The 17758-nt window shown below is 42.4% G+C and overlaps 1 protein-coding gene across 1 annotated transcript in view; it reads right to left on the bottom strand.

The window, feature by feature from the left end:
• Positions 1–17758, bottom strand: part of COL9A1 (collagen type IX alpha 1 chain) — an 89933-nt gene that overhangs the window by 11300 nt on the left and 60875 nt on the right. Inside the window, exons 29-36 of the mRNA XM_040261412.1 lie at positions 13500–13553; positions 12845–12916; positions 12209–12244; positions 11302–11346; positions 9908–9940; positions 6183–6329; positions 5804–5858; positions 4141–4329 (exon numbers count right to left, since the gene is read on the bottom strand). Coding sequence (XP_040117346.1) covers positions 4141–4329; positions 5804–5858; positions 6183–6329; positions 9908–9940; positions 11302–11346; positions 12209–12244; positions 12845–12916; positions 13500–13553 — 631 coding nt within the window. The remainder of the gene's footprint in view (positions 1–4140; positions 4330–5803; positions 5859–6182; positions 6330–9907; positions 9941–11301; positions 11347–12208; positions 12245–12844; positions 12917–13499; positions 13554–17758) is intronic.

The following is a 17758-nucleotide window of genomic DNA, read 5'->3' as shown; positions in this document are numbered from 1 at the left end:
GTAAATCAAGTCATAGGAAAAGATGGATATAATGGGTGTAGTGATATGAAATTTCTGGAGAGATATGAAAAGCCTTAACAAAAAATCATAATTCTAGAACTGAAAAATACAAGATCTGAAAGTAAAAACTCATTGGATGGAACTGTCAGCATATTTGGACACTGCAGAATGAAGGGAACACAGCATGGTAACGTTAATTAACAACACTGTAGGATATATAGAATAAAATCTTTTACAAATTAAAGAAAAGACTGTTGTCTTAGCTTTGATGCTGTTTCTGGAGGTCAGTCATGGAAAAACGCATTCTCGACAGGCCCAGGACACAGCCACACTGCAGCCTGCAGCAGCTACGGTGTGTGGGCTCTGCTACCCGCAGGGTTACTCTGCTTCAGCAAACACTGGCCACATCTTCCTCCAAGATGTAGGAGACCTGGCCTGGGAACTTAAGCCCACCTTTGTTAGCCTGTTGTGTCAGAAAGGACATATAAAAAGCTTATAAAAGATGCTTTGGATACAGCATGAAGGGGATAGACATTTTGAGTAGAAAAATAGCTTTTTATGTTCAGAGTGGGGGAAACCAGAGAAATTCATGTTGCTCCAAAATTGCTACTGAATTCATCTATTTGGAAGCCATAATCGATGCTCCATCTTCAAGCAAGGATGAACACCGGAAAAGGTGAGCCTCAGGTGTACCGGGTGTACCTTCCCTAGCTTTCACTAACACAGAGACGTGTCTGCTTGAGGCCCACTAAAAGATTTAAAGATACACACAGCCTGTCTCAAAGGGGCTTAAAAGTAACAAACCACAAACATTTATAAACAGTATTTATAACAAGAAAGACTTATTTAATTCTAAGCAAAGTGAACCCAGGTCCAGTCAAGGGTCACCCTTCATGAAAGGAGCACACAGCTCTAACAACATTTGTGTAGAAGTGTGTAAAACATGTCGACAAAAACAAAATACACAAACACAATGGAAGCTTTGAGTGTGGTCTGAGGCTTATTTCTACTAGCTCCTGTTAAAAATGTTCCACTGTGTTTTTCAAAGTAACTTTTAAGGAAGAAAACAGTAATTTGATTAAGATACAGCCTGAACTGTTAAAAGCTTAGTAAAACTGATTTATTAATAGTTAAACTTGTCTGCATACGAATTTCCCTGGAAAATACCCTCAAAGTGACTATGGCAAACCCAGACTCCCATCATCCCTTCTCTTATTAAGGATGAAGAAAAAGGCAAAGAAACACATCTCTTCTCTGATCAGTAAAATGGTAAAGTTTCAAGAGTGGAGTGTTTATTCTCAGGGAAAATTTGAGCTCTAAACTTTGGGCGTTAGAACACCACGTGTTTTCTACTAAGTAGGACTATTAATGTCTGTGGAGGACAAGACAGGTCAAGGCCAGCTACCTAGAACGGTACATCTTCAAATGTGTGTCAGTACTGAATGATATAGAAAATCTGATTATTCCTTTCTGCCCACATCCCAATCTTAAGAAGTAAAACTGAGAGAAGATGCTGCTTTAATGGAACCCAATGCCAAGAAAGGCATGAAGGAGGGCAGGGAGAGAACGTTCTTTAGAAAAAAGAAAAGAACGGCCTCACTTCTAGTTTATAAGTCATGTCATGAATCCCAGGAAACAGGGGGAAGTCCCAAATACGATCAAACTCTGCTTGATGGATGCACTCAGTGCCAGAGACACTTCTCAGGTTTCAAATATAGAAATATAGGTTCACGTGCTGGGGCCCATCCAGCCCCACCCAGACACAACTCTGCACTGCGACGCCCAGCGTCCCAGGAAGTTCTCAGGTCATGCCCCATGTGTTAGGAGTGCTCCTCAGTCCTGCGTGCACATTCAGATCACCTGCAGAATATTTTTAAAGTCTGACACCAAGGAACCAGGTGGCGCTAGTGGTAAAGAACCCGCCTGCCAATGCTGGAGACGCAGGAAACGTGAGTTCAGTCTCTGGGTAAGGAAGATCCCCTGGAAGAGAGCATAACAGCCCACTCCAGGATTCTTGCCTAGAGCATCCCATGGACGGAGGAGCCCGGTGGGCTTACAGTCCGTAGTGTCACACAGAGTCGGACAAGACTAAAGTGACTTAGCACCAAGTAACCAAGCCAAGTGGATCGCAGTATCTGGGAAGGGGCTGCAGACACGGGCAGGGTTGAAGGCTCCTCGGGTAAGTTCCGTGGGCAGCCCGGGCTGTCTCCCCTGGGCAGGCTGTCCTGACTCAGCGAGCACACAGACCTCTTCCTTCCTTAGACAGAAGATGGGACTTCAGGAGCTGGCTCCTATGAACTCAAGGTTAAGCTCAGCCTCCAAAATGGAGGCTTCCTTAGAGCCGGAGAAAACAGGCCCATCACCCTACAAGGCGGTCCTTCCCAGGGAAGACAGGCAACCGCCCTGCACAGGCACATCTCTGCTGGGGGCCCCTCTCCAAAGTCTCTGACTCAGGGAGCCTGGGTGAGTGGGAGGATCTTCCTTCCGAACAAGGTCTCTGGTGATGCTGAGGCCACGGGGACCACTCTTGTGAATCACCGCTCTTTGGTTCCCTTTAGTGACCACACTCAGGCAGAGGAGTCACCATGGGCCGGGGCACAACAGAGACAGCTAAGCCAACAGTCCGACCATGGTATGGGCTTCCCTAGAATGGTTTACGTTTGCGGGTGAGTGCAGCGTGATCACAGGGAGTACCTCCGGTACGAATCCCTGAACAGAAGCGCAGAGCAGGACCGAGATGAATGGCTAAGGATCCTTTCAGAGAAGAGGTCCAGCTCTCTGTAAGCTGAACTCACAGCTCTCTGCATAGGTGACCTGTCCGGCCTCCAAAAACATAGCAACTGTGCCAAATTCACAAGAGGCCCCAATTAGGGCTCTTTTTTTTTTTTTTTTTTAACGTGCAGCTCTTCACATGCCAAAAAAAAAAAAAAGTAGTGAACAACACTGTTCCAGCTGAGGGTGTTGTGAGCTAAATGCATCTCCCATTCAATTATAGATCCAGAAAGACAGCTTGCTTGACCTCTGACCATTTGCACCATATTTATCCCTAATTGGAGTATCACTGTCTAAAAAACAGAAATCCCTCTCGTTTTGCTTTGTTTTTTTATTGAAGGATAACTGCTTTACAGAATTTTGTTGTTTTCTGTCAAAAGGAAACTTACATTACCATATGTAAAATAGATAGCTAATGACAATTTGCTGTATGGCTCAGAAACCTCTCTTGTTTTTGACACATCTTTCTAAAGTTCCCAGAAAGCTGTCACTCACTCATCGTGATACAGAGACTCCACACTTTTCATCCTTTTGGTAAATTATCTGGGGCACACTGCTCCCAAGCTGACCTACTCACCTGAACTAGCAAGCACCATCTGAGGCAGCCCATTCTTCTGCAAATTCTGCAGAATACCTAACACACTCACAATCCTATTTTCCTACAAGACACCGGTTTCAAGACCTTAACTTGCTTTAAATAAAAGAAGAAAACTCTCTCACACCCTCTCAACATGTTAAATAAGGAATACAGTTGTACTTCAGAGCTGAAAAAAATAATCCATCAAAACTGATATACAATGTCACTCTTTAAAAGGAGAGGGAGGTTTCCCTGGTAGTCCAGTATTTAAGACTTTGCCAGTGTAGGGGGCATGGGTATGATCCCTGGTCAGGGAACTAAGACCCCATATGCATATTTTTGGCAGAGCCAAAAACAAATAAAAGAAGAGGGAGGCAGCTTTAACTCACAATGAGACCTGCTAACAAGCCTCATTAGTTGAAGTAATAGATACAAACACTCCAGAGCCAGTCACCATCTTAGAAGACCTCTACAATGATTTCAGGGTCTCAAAAAACAAACAAAAAATCTGAATGATCCTGAAGTTTATCTTGAACTACGACCAAAGCAGCATGAGTGGAAAAGGTCAAGAGTGAAAGTCAAGGAACCTGAATTCTGGTAGTGGGTCTACTGCCATCACACACCACGGTCAAGAAAATACCAATGACAGCGTTTTAATCTTCACCAGCCCCACAGAACAGAACAATAATTTCACGTCACAGACACCTGGCACTTGCCAGGACAAGTGAATTCACCTAAAAAAACAAAAGGCCAGTGTGTGTTCCTGGTTCCATGTGAGTAAAAGGCCTTACCTTTAGGGCCCCTCACACCGAGAGCGCCAGGGGGACCCTTCATGCCCGGGAGGCCGCGGAGTCCCATCTGGCCTGGAAAGCCATTCTCTCCAGGGGGGCCTGGGGGGCCGGGCGGTCCAGGCGGTCCAGGGAGGCCCGAGGCTCCGGAGTCCGGACGCTTGAGACTCGCAGCCATCTGAGCAAAGTGCTCTACAAGGCAGTAAACAGAACCACCCAGGGAAGTCAGAAACACGAAGGCGATTCAAGGGAAATGCGAACTATTTCAGATGCCTTTTTTCTAAATGCGTCACCAGAGCTTCAGAACTGGGGGTGAGGGATGAATAAAGCTCAGTTGGTTTTCCCCTGGGGTTGCTGCCCCGAGGCGTCACTTATGCCGCTGTGTTGAGCCTTCTGCGGGGAGAGCTGGTCCTGCTGCCTTGAGGCAGGGGAGGGGATAGAGAACCTTAACCTTCAGGACCCAGCCGTTTCCAAAAGGATGAGTGTGTCACCAGAACCTGGCTGGTTGTCTGAAAACCCAGGAGGCAACACAGCTGGAAGTGGATATCGTGAAGCTGTGTCAAAGCCAAGGACACTGTCCAGAATTAGTACTAAGACACCGTTTGAGACCTGGGCTCCTGTCCTTAGCTTGAACAGACTGCTTTATGTGAAAGATCCTGAGGATCCATGACTTGCCAATAATTCTCCTTCTCAAGCTTTTTTCATGCCTGGAAGATACACCAGATGTTAAAGAGAGCCTGCTTCTTGGGAATGGACACACTCTGTCTTAAAAAATTTATAACTGTGTAGGCTTTTTCAGGAACCATTAAATAGATCAAGAATCATCTACTAAAACCAGAGAACAAGAACATTTTCCCATTAAAATACTCTAAGGGAAATATTCTAGTGTAATATTTTTTAAAGCTTTGGGTGTGAAGGAGAAAATGAATTTGAAACATATCTCTCACCAAAATTTCTAAATTGGTCACATGTGAATACCCTAGGTGGGCCTTAGTTAAGTGAGGGTCAGCATAAAGTCATACTTTTCTCAACATGAAATGCTTAAAATGGAAATATCCTTTCAAAATAAGATGTCTGCAATATTGGTTTCCAAATATAGAGGTGACAATTTCATCCTGGAAAACTCGACGCATCTACTTGACAAGCTAGACTATCTCATGAACATATAAAAGGTAAGTGGTTCTTCATGACAGCATTAGTTCCAACTAGAATCAAACAATAAATAGGAATTACCATAACTACAGATGAATTTAGATAAAGGTTAAGAAATGTGAAAATATATATCACCATTTTGGCAAAATTCCAGTTATAGATTTTCTGCCTATGTGGTGCATGAATGGAAATAATGGCCTTAAGCTTCTTAAGGGCAGAAGTCTACTGACCGTTTCTCATATAATCCGCAGAGAGAGCCTAGGTCAATGCCAGGGACACACCAAGGGGTGGGACATTGAGAAGGGAAAGAGCCTGAGAATTTGTTTTCCAAAGGAGGGGAAAAAGTGCATGTGTGTGTGTGGATGTGTGTAGGCTGACCCAGAAATGAACTACTTTTCCTTGAGGCTATAAGCAAATGGCAACAAACTGTACTGAACAGAAGTGAAATTAACACTATTCAAAATCCCCCACCCTTCAAAGCCTACAAAAAGTCAAGCCATGACGATTTATTTACCTTGTATGACTCTCATGCAAACCTGCTTGATGTGCTGATCGGTCGGTGCTCTGCCCTGGGACGGAAAAGACAAAAGCCAGTTTGTCCACGAACGAAGCCCACAAAGAGGGCATTGTTGAATGGAAAACCGACAGGCTGGGCAAGGGACCAGTGGCTGGACTTACAGGAGAACTGGCCCCGCACTCGCTGCGGAGCTGAGGTCGGGTCCCTCCCAAACGCCTGTCCGCACCGCCAGCCCCCTAGCCCCCCAGCCCCCCTCCAGTCCCCAGCCCCCAGCACCGCCCCCCAGCCCCCAACCCCCAACCCCCAACCCCCAGCTCCCAGCCCCGCCAAGGGGCAGCACCTCCAGAGGAAAACCGCGGAGCCGGCCCGCACTCACCGGAGGACCCTGGATCCCGGGCAGGCCCGTGGCGCCCTGCTCCCCCTGCACGCCGCGCGGGCCGGGCGGGCCTCGGGGTCCTTCCTCTCCGGGAAGCCCCCGGCTGCCTTCGGGCCCCCTCACGCCAGGCTCCCCAGGGTTCCCCGCCTGGAACACAGGGGCGCACGTAAGTCCAGGCTGAACACAAGGAGGGCGCCTGCCTCAGGCTGAAATAAGCACTGACATGAAACTGTAGGTTCACCGACACTCTGCCTCCCAAGTTGAAAATCTAAGCACCGACGGGTATTGGCTCAGAGGTTACAAAGCCTCAAGGTGAACACACGTAATGTCACACAATTAACTCTCCAGTCTCTCAGAATTCCAATTCAAGTAAACATCTTAAAGATCTTTCTTTGGAGCCTAGATATTATTTCTAAATGTTAATGGAAAGAACACAGTTTAAAATCACATTCTTCATACTTTAAGCCATTTCTAAGAGCAAATTTGTTTTTAATAAAACGTGTTACTTCTTTGGGGCCACAGAAAGACTACTGAGTTCACAAGACATGTTACACTGTGTATCACCAATACTAAAGCATAAAATAAAGATATTTCCAAGAACATAAGTTACTTAGGCTTTATAACATTCTTTGGAGAATCTGAGGAAGCCAGATGTATCCAGGAATTATAAAACACTAGCGTGAATTAAATCAACACATTTAAAATGCTGCATTCAAAATACCAAGACAAAAAGGGTGAGTCCATAATTTATCTAAGGATACAGGAAGTTAAAAATCTAAATATTAAAGATGCTTAAACCACTACAATAAAGTAATTAGCCTCCAATTAAAATGAATAAATGTATTAAAAAATAAAAATAAATCTGTTATCAAAAAATAAAGATGCTTAAAAAAGCAAATCAATTATTTCCTTAAAACGAAACCATATTCCAGTTAAAGTTTTCTTCTGAAAGCAGACCACTAAAAGCACCTTTATAGTCCTCAACTACAAAACCTGTTTTAAAGAGAAACTAAATTAATTCATTTTTTGTTAAGCTACCTCCAGTGGAATTTGTGACATAGTAGTTACAGTGACTGCTGTTTACAGAATAAAAATGAGAAGATAAAAGTGAAAGAGCGTGGGGGAATGCCACCGTTCTAGATCTGATATTCATAAAGCTGCTCTGTCCGGCTTCCTTTTCATACCGTTTCTCTAGGAAAAGTCAACTCATTCAAACATTCAGATGTTTTCATCTGAAGGAAAAATGGTAATGAAGCAATGCTTCCACCAGATACATCTTAAGAAAGCTCAGGGAGTATGCTTTTTCCAATCTCTTTGTACAAAAAAAAAAAAAAAATGATATTCATCTAAGCCAACTTGTCAAGATTGCTTCTTGAAGAAATTATGGCTTAAAAAGATTTCCTGAGAGTCAGGCTCAAGGGAGAAAGCTAAAGATGTGCTGTGGAACTAAAGCTGGGTATTGTCAGGTCACTGGAATGCAAGGTATAGCAACTTCTAAAAACAGTCCAGTGTGTGTGTGCTCAGTCGTGTCCAACTTTTTGTGACCCTTTGGACTATAGCTAGCCAGATCCCTGTCTATGGAACTTTCCAGGCAAGAATACTGGAGTGGGTTGCCATCCTCTCTCCAGGGGCTCTTCCCAACCCAGGGATTGGACCCACATCTCTTACGTTCCTGCAGTGGTAGGCGAGTTCTTTACTAGTGCCACCTCGGATGCCCAGACTGCTGCTGCTGCTGCTAAGTCGCTTCAGTCATATCCGACTCTGTGCAACCCCATAGACAGCAACCCGCCAGGCTCCGCCATCCCTGGGATTCTCCAAGCAAGAACACTGGAGTGGGTTGCCATTTCCTTCTCCAGTGCATGAAAGTGAAAAGTGAAAGTGAAGCCACTCAGTCGTGTCTGACTCTAAGTGACCCCATGGACTGCAGCCTACCAGACTCCTCCCATGGGGTTTTCCTGGCAAGAGTACAGGAGTAGGTTGCCATTGCCTTCTCCAGGGAAGCCCAGGCGCTACATTTTAATTTCATCAGTATTCCTTGGATAGTGACAGAAAAGATGGGGTGGGAAGGGAGGTGATCAATCAAGAGCTAATTCCTAGTATTGCATCCAAATTTAAATGAAATTAACTCACTTTGACACCTGCGTTGTTCATCCTTTTTCTTTTAGAACTTGAATTCTCACCTTTGAACATTACTGATTATTTCTAGACAGTGAAGTAGGATTTCCGCTATCAGATTCTATCCAGGCTTACCCTTTACAGTGTTTCTCAATCCTAAACCATTTCTGTCGAAGATTCTAAAGCATAAAGATGTTCTTTGAAGCTTGACTGTCACATGGTGTTTAGCGGCTGTATGCACACAGGTGTGTGCATCTGTGTGTGTGTGTTAGTCACTCAGTCATGTCCAGCTCTTTGAAACCCCATGAACTGTAGCCTGCCAGGCTCCTCTGTCCATGGAATTCTCCAGGCAAGAATACTGGAGTGGGTAGCCATTCCCTTCTCCAGGGGTTCTTCCTGACTCAGGGATCGAACCCAGGTCTCTTGTATTGCAGGAGGATTCTTTACCATCTGAACCACCAGGGAAGTCCAGTATGCACACAGGAAAGATAATATAAAACTTTCCATATTGAGGCTGCATGACGAGCCCTGGGCAGGGCACTGTAACCAAGGCTGGGTGTGTCCTCCCGGAGAAGGTTGGGTAGAGGATTGGGCTAAATGTTGGTAATCTAAGGAAAGAGAAAGAGTGCCCCAAACTAGGAGAACAGCACATGTCATTAAACAGCATATGCCAAGTAAAAAGAACCACAGATGACATCCAGAGAGGTCAGAGATGAGGCTGGTGAGGCTGCAACCACTTCACTGAAGGCTTTGTATTCTTTGCCAAGAGTCTGATTTTATTCTACAAACGCTATTCTCAAAGGGTTTTAAGCACAGGAGGGATAGATATGTAAGCTTTATCTTTTAATCTGGATGTCACTGACTGTCTTCTGTTGGACAGAGAGAAGCGGCAGGGATTCCAGACAAAGGAAGGTCTTAGGGATTAACAGAAGTTCCTGATAGATGCCCTTGACGCTGAAGTCTTAGCTTCATCCTTTCTCCTTGTAATATCTTACATTTGTTATTGTATTAAGGTGTATATTCCTTTCAAAGTAGCAAGTCATTCTAGGTTTGCTACGAATTGATTATATAATTCTGAATACATCTAATCTCTATGAACATCAGATTAGTTTCTGAAAAGTGATAAACTGAAGGAGATGATCATTTTCTAGCCCTAATAGTTATCCGTATTTTCTTGTGTACCATGCCTATATCTTACTTCTCCAACTAGAACACACAGGATATTATGAAAATTACTGAAATATTTGCAATGATATGACTGACAATGAAATTCAGTTATGTTCTTGTCACTGCAAAGCACAGGTCAGTTCTTATAAAACAATCCATTTGTGGAAGAGATTACAATATATACTCAGTGAGCCATTTATAATATGAAAAAAAAAAAACTTCCTTTAGAATGGTTAGGTCAAAAGGCAGATCCATTTACACTTATGAGTTTTTTCTCCTTTGAACTAATTCACTACTTAAAGCATAAATTCAGACATTAACTTCCTTAAAGGTAAGTCCTTTTAGAATTGAATTTTACAGAATGATTTCATAAAGCAAAGCATTCTGTTTTTATAGCTTTGTTGATATTTTATTTTTATACCATTACTATTCATTATACTTACAGATCCCTTTGGGCCAGGTAATCCTATATCTCCCTAAATCAATAAAATGAAATCATATTAGAACAATGTATTCACATTTGATAGTTTACTAAAAAACACTGAAAAGGTTATCATGCTGCCAAAGTCAATAGAAAACCATGAACAGAAGAACCCTGACTGCAGGAAAAAAATATGAGTCAAAATTTGGATTCTGGTCCCAGTTCTGCTATTTAATTTCATGACCCTGTGTAAACTTTGTAAACCCCCAGCCTTTGGCTAACTCATCTGTTAAATAGTAGGGTTGAATCAGGCCTCTCCAAGGTTCCATCCATATCTAAAATGCTAAGTGCTGAGAATTAAAACATGTAAGTCAAAAGATATTAAACTAGCATGCTATTATAAAACATAATAGACATTTAAATCAGATGACTTCATTTTTTAAATTCTAGCAGTGTTCTTAAAAATCCCTCAAAGTCTATCAAATCAAATATGCATGCTTTAAAAAAAAAAAAAGCTTGCATATCTCCTACCACTAGCTCTAGGTATGAATTCAGCTCACGTTAGCACATTGGTGCATGTTCATTACAAAACAAGATGATTTTTAAACATTCTCTTAGCTTATCAAATGAACAGTTTCAACAGAATTTAAAATTGAAATCATCCTTTTCTAGTTTATCTAATAGTTAGGAAGCTTTGTCTAATTCAGATGTTACATTTATATTAACTCTAAATCCTAAAAAACTTGAATAAAATATTATTCAGCATTTTCTCCTGAACCAAAAACCCTCTGAAACTACTTTCTGAGAATTCTGTCAGTCCCACAGCAAAGGACCAAATGTAACTTTCCACACTAGGTAGGTCCTGTTTGCATTGTAACCAGAAGGAAGAGCCCGCAGACAGAAGTGCTGGAGGCAGTGACGATTTGTTCTCCTTCTCCCTGCCTTCCTGGAGGTCCAGTCTCCTCTGGAGTTGGTTTTAGACTCCAAAAGACGGTGGGAAACACCCACAGTCAAGCTTGCAAGCCACAGCTTTCTATCTACAATAAACTATTAATATAAACCACAATAAAGCTTTAGCTTTGTTTCCATGATAGGCACTATTCATAGACTTTCTGCAGTCATATAAGAGTCACCTGGAATTTCTAGATGGGAAAAAATGAGCAAACGTGCCCTCTAAAGGGAACACTTGGTCCTCTCAGTGCTTTAGGCCAGGTCTACCAACGCCGGGGTATTTCCCCTGCATTTTACTTGACCTTGGCTCAGTTCTGAGGGGTGGTTTGCGAGTTTATGTAAGAAACATCTTAGCCCTGAAAGAAGTCAGCGAGGATAGCAGGGCCAGAGGAAAGAAGAAGGAAATATATCTGATACAGTTCAAAACCAGTGAGGCTCCACCAACATCCAGGAAAAATGTCTTACGAGTTCACCCCTTTCTCCAGCTTCACCCTCTTCACCAGAGGCGCCCTAAAAATTAAAAGTCACATTTTAAAAGTTCTTAGTCCCTTGGTTCAAATTTACCCAGTCAACACTAATAAAAATTCAGAAGTCTCCACAGTGCTCCCAAGGTCACACAGAAATACAACATGTCCTTAATGGTGTTCCAATCTAGCTGTCAGGGGCTATTCCAACCCAGGACACAGACCAGAGAAAAGCCAGAAGATGACGTTTGAGTTTCAGCTAAAGTTAAGGATGAATGACTGTGTCAGCAACTGGATAATTAGGTAAGACTTAAAAAGGGCTCTTATAGGTGGTGGGGTGGGGGTGGGGGGGGAACCTCAGGACAAAAACTAACTCTAATTCATATGCATTGTATTTGCTAACTTCTTAGTGAAGAAAAGCCAAAACACTGTGATGAGGCTATGGAGGTTCCATCAGACTGGAGTAAACCCATCTGGTGAACGAGAGAGAGGGCCACTCTTTCCAAAGGAAGGATAGTGTGTATTCTGGAAGGCAGGGCCACCGTTAGCTTGGATTACTAAAACAGTAGATAAGGTTACAGACCTAATTAGACCCTGGGTCTCACTCACTATACCGGGTGCTCAGGGCTGGTGCACTGGGAGGACCCTGAGGGATGGGATGGGGAGGGAGGTGGGAGGGGGTTTCAGGATGGGGGACACATGTACACCCATGGCTGATTCATGTCAGTGTATGGCAAAGACCACTACAGCATTGTAAAGTCATCAGCCTCCAATTAAAATAAATAAATAAAGCCCTTGGAGCCTCCACAGTCTACCCACACCAGCAGATCAGCCCGCGCCCCCTGCTGGTGAAACCCATTAGCACACGTTAAACACACGTTTCCCAGGATTCCAATGCCGGGACCTACCTGTTCACCCTTTGGACCAGGTTCACCAACTACACCCTGCAATGAATAAAACACGCTTTTTCAGTCTTTTGAGGTTTTTAACTATACAATCTCAAGTGAACCAACTCCACTACTGGGATGGTGAACAGGAACAAGGATGAATAATCTCCATCTCCTCACTCTCTAGCCAGAGTCGCATCAGACCTGGAGAAACTGATGACAGTGCAAAATCACTGGCGACCTGAAGTGCCCTCTGACCACATTCATGTAAAGTGTGACGAGTAAGAACAGAAATTGAGAACTGAATAGGAAGTGTGATTACAGCTGAAATTTTTCCTTTACCCAGCTTTTATTTTTCTTTCATCTGATAAATGACTAATAGATTCTTTTGCTTCTTAATCTCAGCTCTCCATAATTTTAGAAATCTTTCTTGGAAAAGAAAAAAAAAAAGGAAAAGAGAGAAAAAAATAAATAAATAAAATAAAATATGGTGGCAATATTTACTCAAAAAAAAAAAAAAAAAGAAATCTTTCTTGATAGTTCTCTACGGCAATGTCTAGAAAAATTCTCCATTGGGCCAAAAGCAAGCCTGGTTTCTCAACATAGTAGAAATCACCCTTCCAAATAAGGAACTTTCCAGAGGGCTGGTTATCTTACCCTGTCACCTTTCATCCCAGGAAGTCCAGGGGGGCCAGGCAAGCCAGGGAGGCCGGGGCTGCCAAGAGAACCCTAAAATAAAACACATCCCCCAGACCTACTGTTACTGCGATGCTGAGAGCACACACCCCAGATGTAACTCATGCCTAGGATAGAAGTGCTGCGGTTAGTTTAACGCTGCTGCTCAGACTTCTCACTCTCCCAGATCTCAGGAGAAGACAGTCAGGCCCTCCTCCATCCCACTTCTGAGTTCCCCAATTCCCAGGTTTGCACCCCTTCCCAACAGTGGGCTCTTTGAGCTGAGTCCTTGCCTCCTCAGCTGTGTAAACATCACCGCTGGAGAAGTGAAAGGCAGCTTTCACACATGGTTCTCTCCCAGTCCAAGAACAACCATGGCCAAATGGAGCACTTCGTATCACCCCCAGTTTTAAAATAAATGCTACAAACCACACTGATTAAAATACCCTCTGAGGGTCTCCTAGATTTAATTTGAAATTCCCCATTTACATTTCACACATTCACATAGGAACAGAAACCAAACAAGGATGATTCAGTTACCTGTTGCAAAGTGCTTTTCTCTCTTTGCTCCCTTTTAAAATTTTATTATGTTTTGCATAAAGCAAATCCACTGCTGAGGACTAGAAATGCTACTTACCAGTTTACCTGGTGGCCCTGGGGGTCCCACTGGTCCTCCTTCACCTCTGCTGCCCTAGAAACACACAAGCAGGACAGTCAACCAGGCGGTCTGCCAAAATGCAAATGTATGTTTACTACATCAACAAAGCAACCAAGCTACCTAGGCTTTTGTTTACACATATATAAAGGTCACCAAAGTGTTCTCCCCGTTGAAGGCAGAGACCTTTATATCAACTGTCTGCAGCCTCCTCAGTGTTCATCCTGAGCTCTGACAGGCCTAACGCTGCTCACTGTGAATAGAGACTGTTAGATAGACATCACTCCTGAAACATCAACAGGAAGTAGCAATTAGGAATTTTCAGCACGTACATCACCATCCAACTTAGATTATGGTTATTTGTGTACATGCTTTATCCTCTCATTTAGACTATGTGTTCTAGAGGTATAGGCATAGTAACATTTTGAATTCCACATAATTGTCTAAAACCCAGAGTAAATCTCAGGTCTAAAGTACATTTTAAAGCAGTAGCTGGCAAATGACCTTGAACCTCAGAAGAGTGAAAAAACTCAGGACAGAGATGTTTGCCTTTAAATTACCTCTGCAACTTCAAAAGGACACACGCAGAAGAAATTCATAAAGTTTCCAAAATAATTCTTTGCGCCACTCATTCTACATATGTCTTAAAAGATTAAAGACTTTGGAAAGTACAATTTATAATGTAGTTGCACCAAAAGAACACTCTAATTTCATTCTGTGAACTAATTTCAATTTTTTATTGGAAACGCTAAGCCCTTTGAGAAAAGGAATCACATGAACTCTTCCATTTCTTTCCCTGAGAATTTCATTCACTTCTTTGAAATCTGCTAAAAGCTTGTTTCATTTCTAATGAATGTTCAACTAAATTGAACATTGAGGTTGCTGGATAAATAATTACATTTCCTGGATGATGTACATGAAAATGAAAGTAATCTTTTGAGTTTGTTTGTGTTTAAAATGATGTGACCACATATTAATGCTTGATATTTATAAGTGCTTCTGATAAGATTATCCTGATCTGACCCATACACTATTCCTTCATCTATAAAAAGAACAAAATGTCAAGATCCATAAACTTTCTGCATTTTCAATTGCTCTAAAGGATCAAGAAATGTCAGCCAAATTACAAGCCTCTATAAGCTATAATTTCATGACAGCCATTTCTTATGACTTATAGGTGATTTAAACAAAATGCTCTTAAGCGCTTTAAGGTAAAGCTGAAGCTCCAATACTTAGGCCACCTGATGCGAAGAGCAGCTGACCCATTGGAAAAGACCCTGAGTCTGGGAAGGATTGAGGAGAGGGGGAGAAGGGAGTGACAGAGGATGGTTGGATGGCATCACCAACTCAACAGACATGAGTTTGAGCAAACTCTGAGAGATAGTGAAGGACAGTTAAGTGCTTTACAAAAACTTTCATATGAATGTTCTGTCTAATGTGTGAGTTTGAATGACACATTGGTCCTTAACCCTTATGAGCAGCCTGGAAGCCCAAACCAGTGCCTCATGAGGACAGATGCTGGAAAGAGGCAAGTCAGGTGAAAGTCAGCCACTATGATAGATTCTTCTTTGTGTCTCTACACATAAAGGTTTCACCCCATTACTTTGCTCCAGCACTTTGAAGTTCAAGTTAGATTTTCTTCAGTATATCTGCTCTCCTGGCATTTTCTAATTATTTCTGAGTTGCGTCCTGATTAAGATCCTAAATATCAATGGGATAAAATGACCTTAATTCACAGAACAATTAATAGTCACTGGTGGAAAACATAATTAATCGTGTCAGAAGGGGAAAGCAAGGTTCTTGACACAACCTCAAGTATTCATTTCTAAGTAAATGAACCATTATGCCATCCTATCCAAGACAAAGATGATTGATATACCTTTTTTTGTCTTCCACAAACCAAAAGGCTAAACAAAAATAAAGGATTATGTAACCTTTCACTTACTTTTTGGAGAGATTAATCATCTTTTCAGGCAAACACAAAGATTCTCTGCTGGAATCTTATTTTCTCTGTCTTTCACGAGCTGGTATTATTCAGTTTCTAGTCTTTTCCAAGCCCTGGCAGCCCTTGATAAAACCAATGAAAAGCTCAGAACCCAATCTTGGTAGCCCACCCTGCTGACCTACAGCCACAACAGGGCCACACGCATAGGACCGAGGGAGGGCTGGGCGAAATGTTGAGCAGTCACTCTCCTGCCCCTGCACAAATACATGGCATGTGGGTCTTTGTTTTTATTTTACCTCTGTCCTATAAATCCTTTGCCATTCTGAACTTAGGCATTTCCATATAAATTATTTCACTGTGAAAAAAAAAGTTAATGTTTATTTTCACAATGACCAAACAGCTACAAATGTTAGGGCAAGTTATTCTCATGGCCATTCTGAAGATTTCTGTGTGTTCTAAAAAACATGGATATTCTTCCCCTTAGTTTTTTAATTTCACCTGTAACTAAGAGGAGCATAAGCAATCAAGACAGAAACAGTAATCTTTAAAAACACAGGTTAAACTAAATACATCCTGCAGGGAGCCATTCACCCTAACCTGGTACCACACGTGTGCTAAATAAATGATAAATCTCTAATGTTTCAAAAGCTGTAGTGAAACCATATTTTCAGATGTGGCCAGGGAGGTTGGTAGGGAAATAGTTATTCTGCCACATGGCTTATATTGCAAACCTCATGGCAAAAGTCACGGCTTTTAACAAGAGAATTGGAAGGAACCAGAACAAAAGGCAAAATCCTACCACTGAAAATGTGAAGACCATTAAGAAAATGCTCTATTTTTTCTCTTGAGTGCTCTGAGCCACCATATGTATCTCCAACATGTTAAGATACATCTGCCAATTCATCTCTATTTAAGAAGTCAATCAAAGCTTTAAAAAAGATGCATACTTCTACCAGTAATCGCCAACTCTGCCTGCGCATCGGAATCCCCTAAGGAGTTGTTAGAAATATATTTCACTGGTGTCTTCACCACCCCACCTCTCCATTCCCCTCCATCGCCCACCCCTCAGCCCCCAGTCCTGATTCTGAAGGTCTGGGTAAGACCCAGGAATCTGTTGGGGTTTGTGTTCTGTTTGAATGTCTTCACCAGCTTTACTTAGACTTCTGTTGACTGCTCACTGCAGAAGTTCCATGAACACTAAACTCTTAAATTTGCTAAATATGTCTTGTGTTATTAGAATTTGCCAAGCTAACTTTAAACAAAAGATATCCAGCAGAGCCTTGACTTTGGAGGCACCGGAGGATGGAGATGAGGACCTGGACGCCAGGTCTGAAGTCCAGCTCTGTTGTGCACCAGCTCAGTCCAGGCAGGCAACTCAACCCTTCTGTGCTAGTAGCAATAGTGTTAGCTGCTCAGTCGTGCCCAACTCTCTGTGACCCCATGGACTATAGCTGCCAGGCTCTTCTGTCCATGGGATTTTCCAGGCAAGAACACTGGAGTGGGTTGCCAATCCCTTTTCCAGGAGATCTTTTCGACCCAGGGATCGAACCTGGGATTCCTGCATTGCAGGCAGATTCTTTACCATCTAAGCTACAGGGATGCTCTTCATCTGTTTCCTCATCTGTTAAGTGGGTTTTGAGAGGATTAAATAGATACATGAAGCACTTAGTACAATATCCAGCTCATAGTAAGCACCAGAGATATGCTAGTTACTATGCTCATCCAAGGTTTTATCCAAGGAATAAAGACATCAGTCAAAACCATGGTTTTCAATCAAATGATTCATTACATGTTCTTTGCTTTTGAAAGCTCCCAAATTTCTTTAAAAGCACAAGTCGTGCTTGGGGAAAAATGTCTCTAGTCCTCATTTTTTGAGTTTCTCTCAAGACCATTGATCACCAAGAAGGCACTCCTTTTATAAGCAAACACTAGCAGCTACTTTGCAAAGCTCATTTCAATAAATACAAATGGATACTTCAATAAAGAAGTCTCCCTTTTAAAATGGAACTATCAGACTTCTAAAATATCACAGAAAACAATCAATTTTATTACATTTGGGCTGTCATAATTATTTTACCAAAAGAGTGGGCTTTACTCTGCTGTGCTCTAGACTGTGTTGGTTGATACATCTGCTCGATTACCCAAAATGCTAACTAGCTGAAGAACGAACATTATCCTCAGTACCTCTGCAGTTTCAGAAGAGGGAAACTATCACTATACTTAGTCTGCATTGTACCCTAAGTGCCGATTTCTGGCAAAAATATGTTTAACCTAGAAGATCAGTTATGATTCCTAA

Source organism: Oryx dammah, unplaced genomic scaffold, assembly GCF_014754425.2.
Source record: "Oryx dammah isolate SB20612 unplaced genomic scaffold, SCBI_Odam_1.1 HiC_scaffold_19, whole genome shotgun sequence".
Taxonomy (NCBI): Eukaryota; Metazoa; Chordata; class Mammalia; order Artiodactyla; family Bovidae; genus Oryx; species Oryx dammah.
The sequence above is the reverse complement of the archived record's forward strand: the minus strand, read 5'-3'. Positions and strand labels throughout refer to the sequence as shown.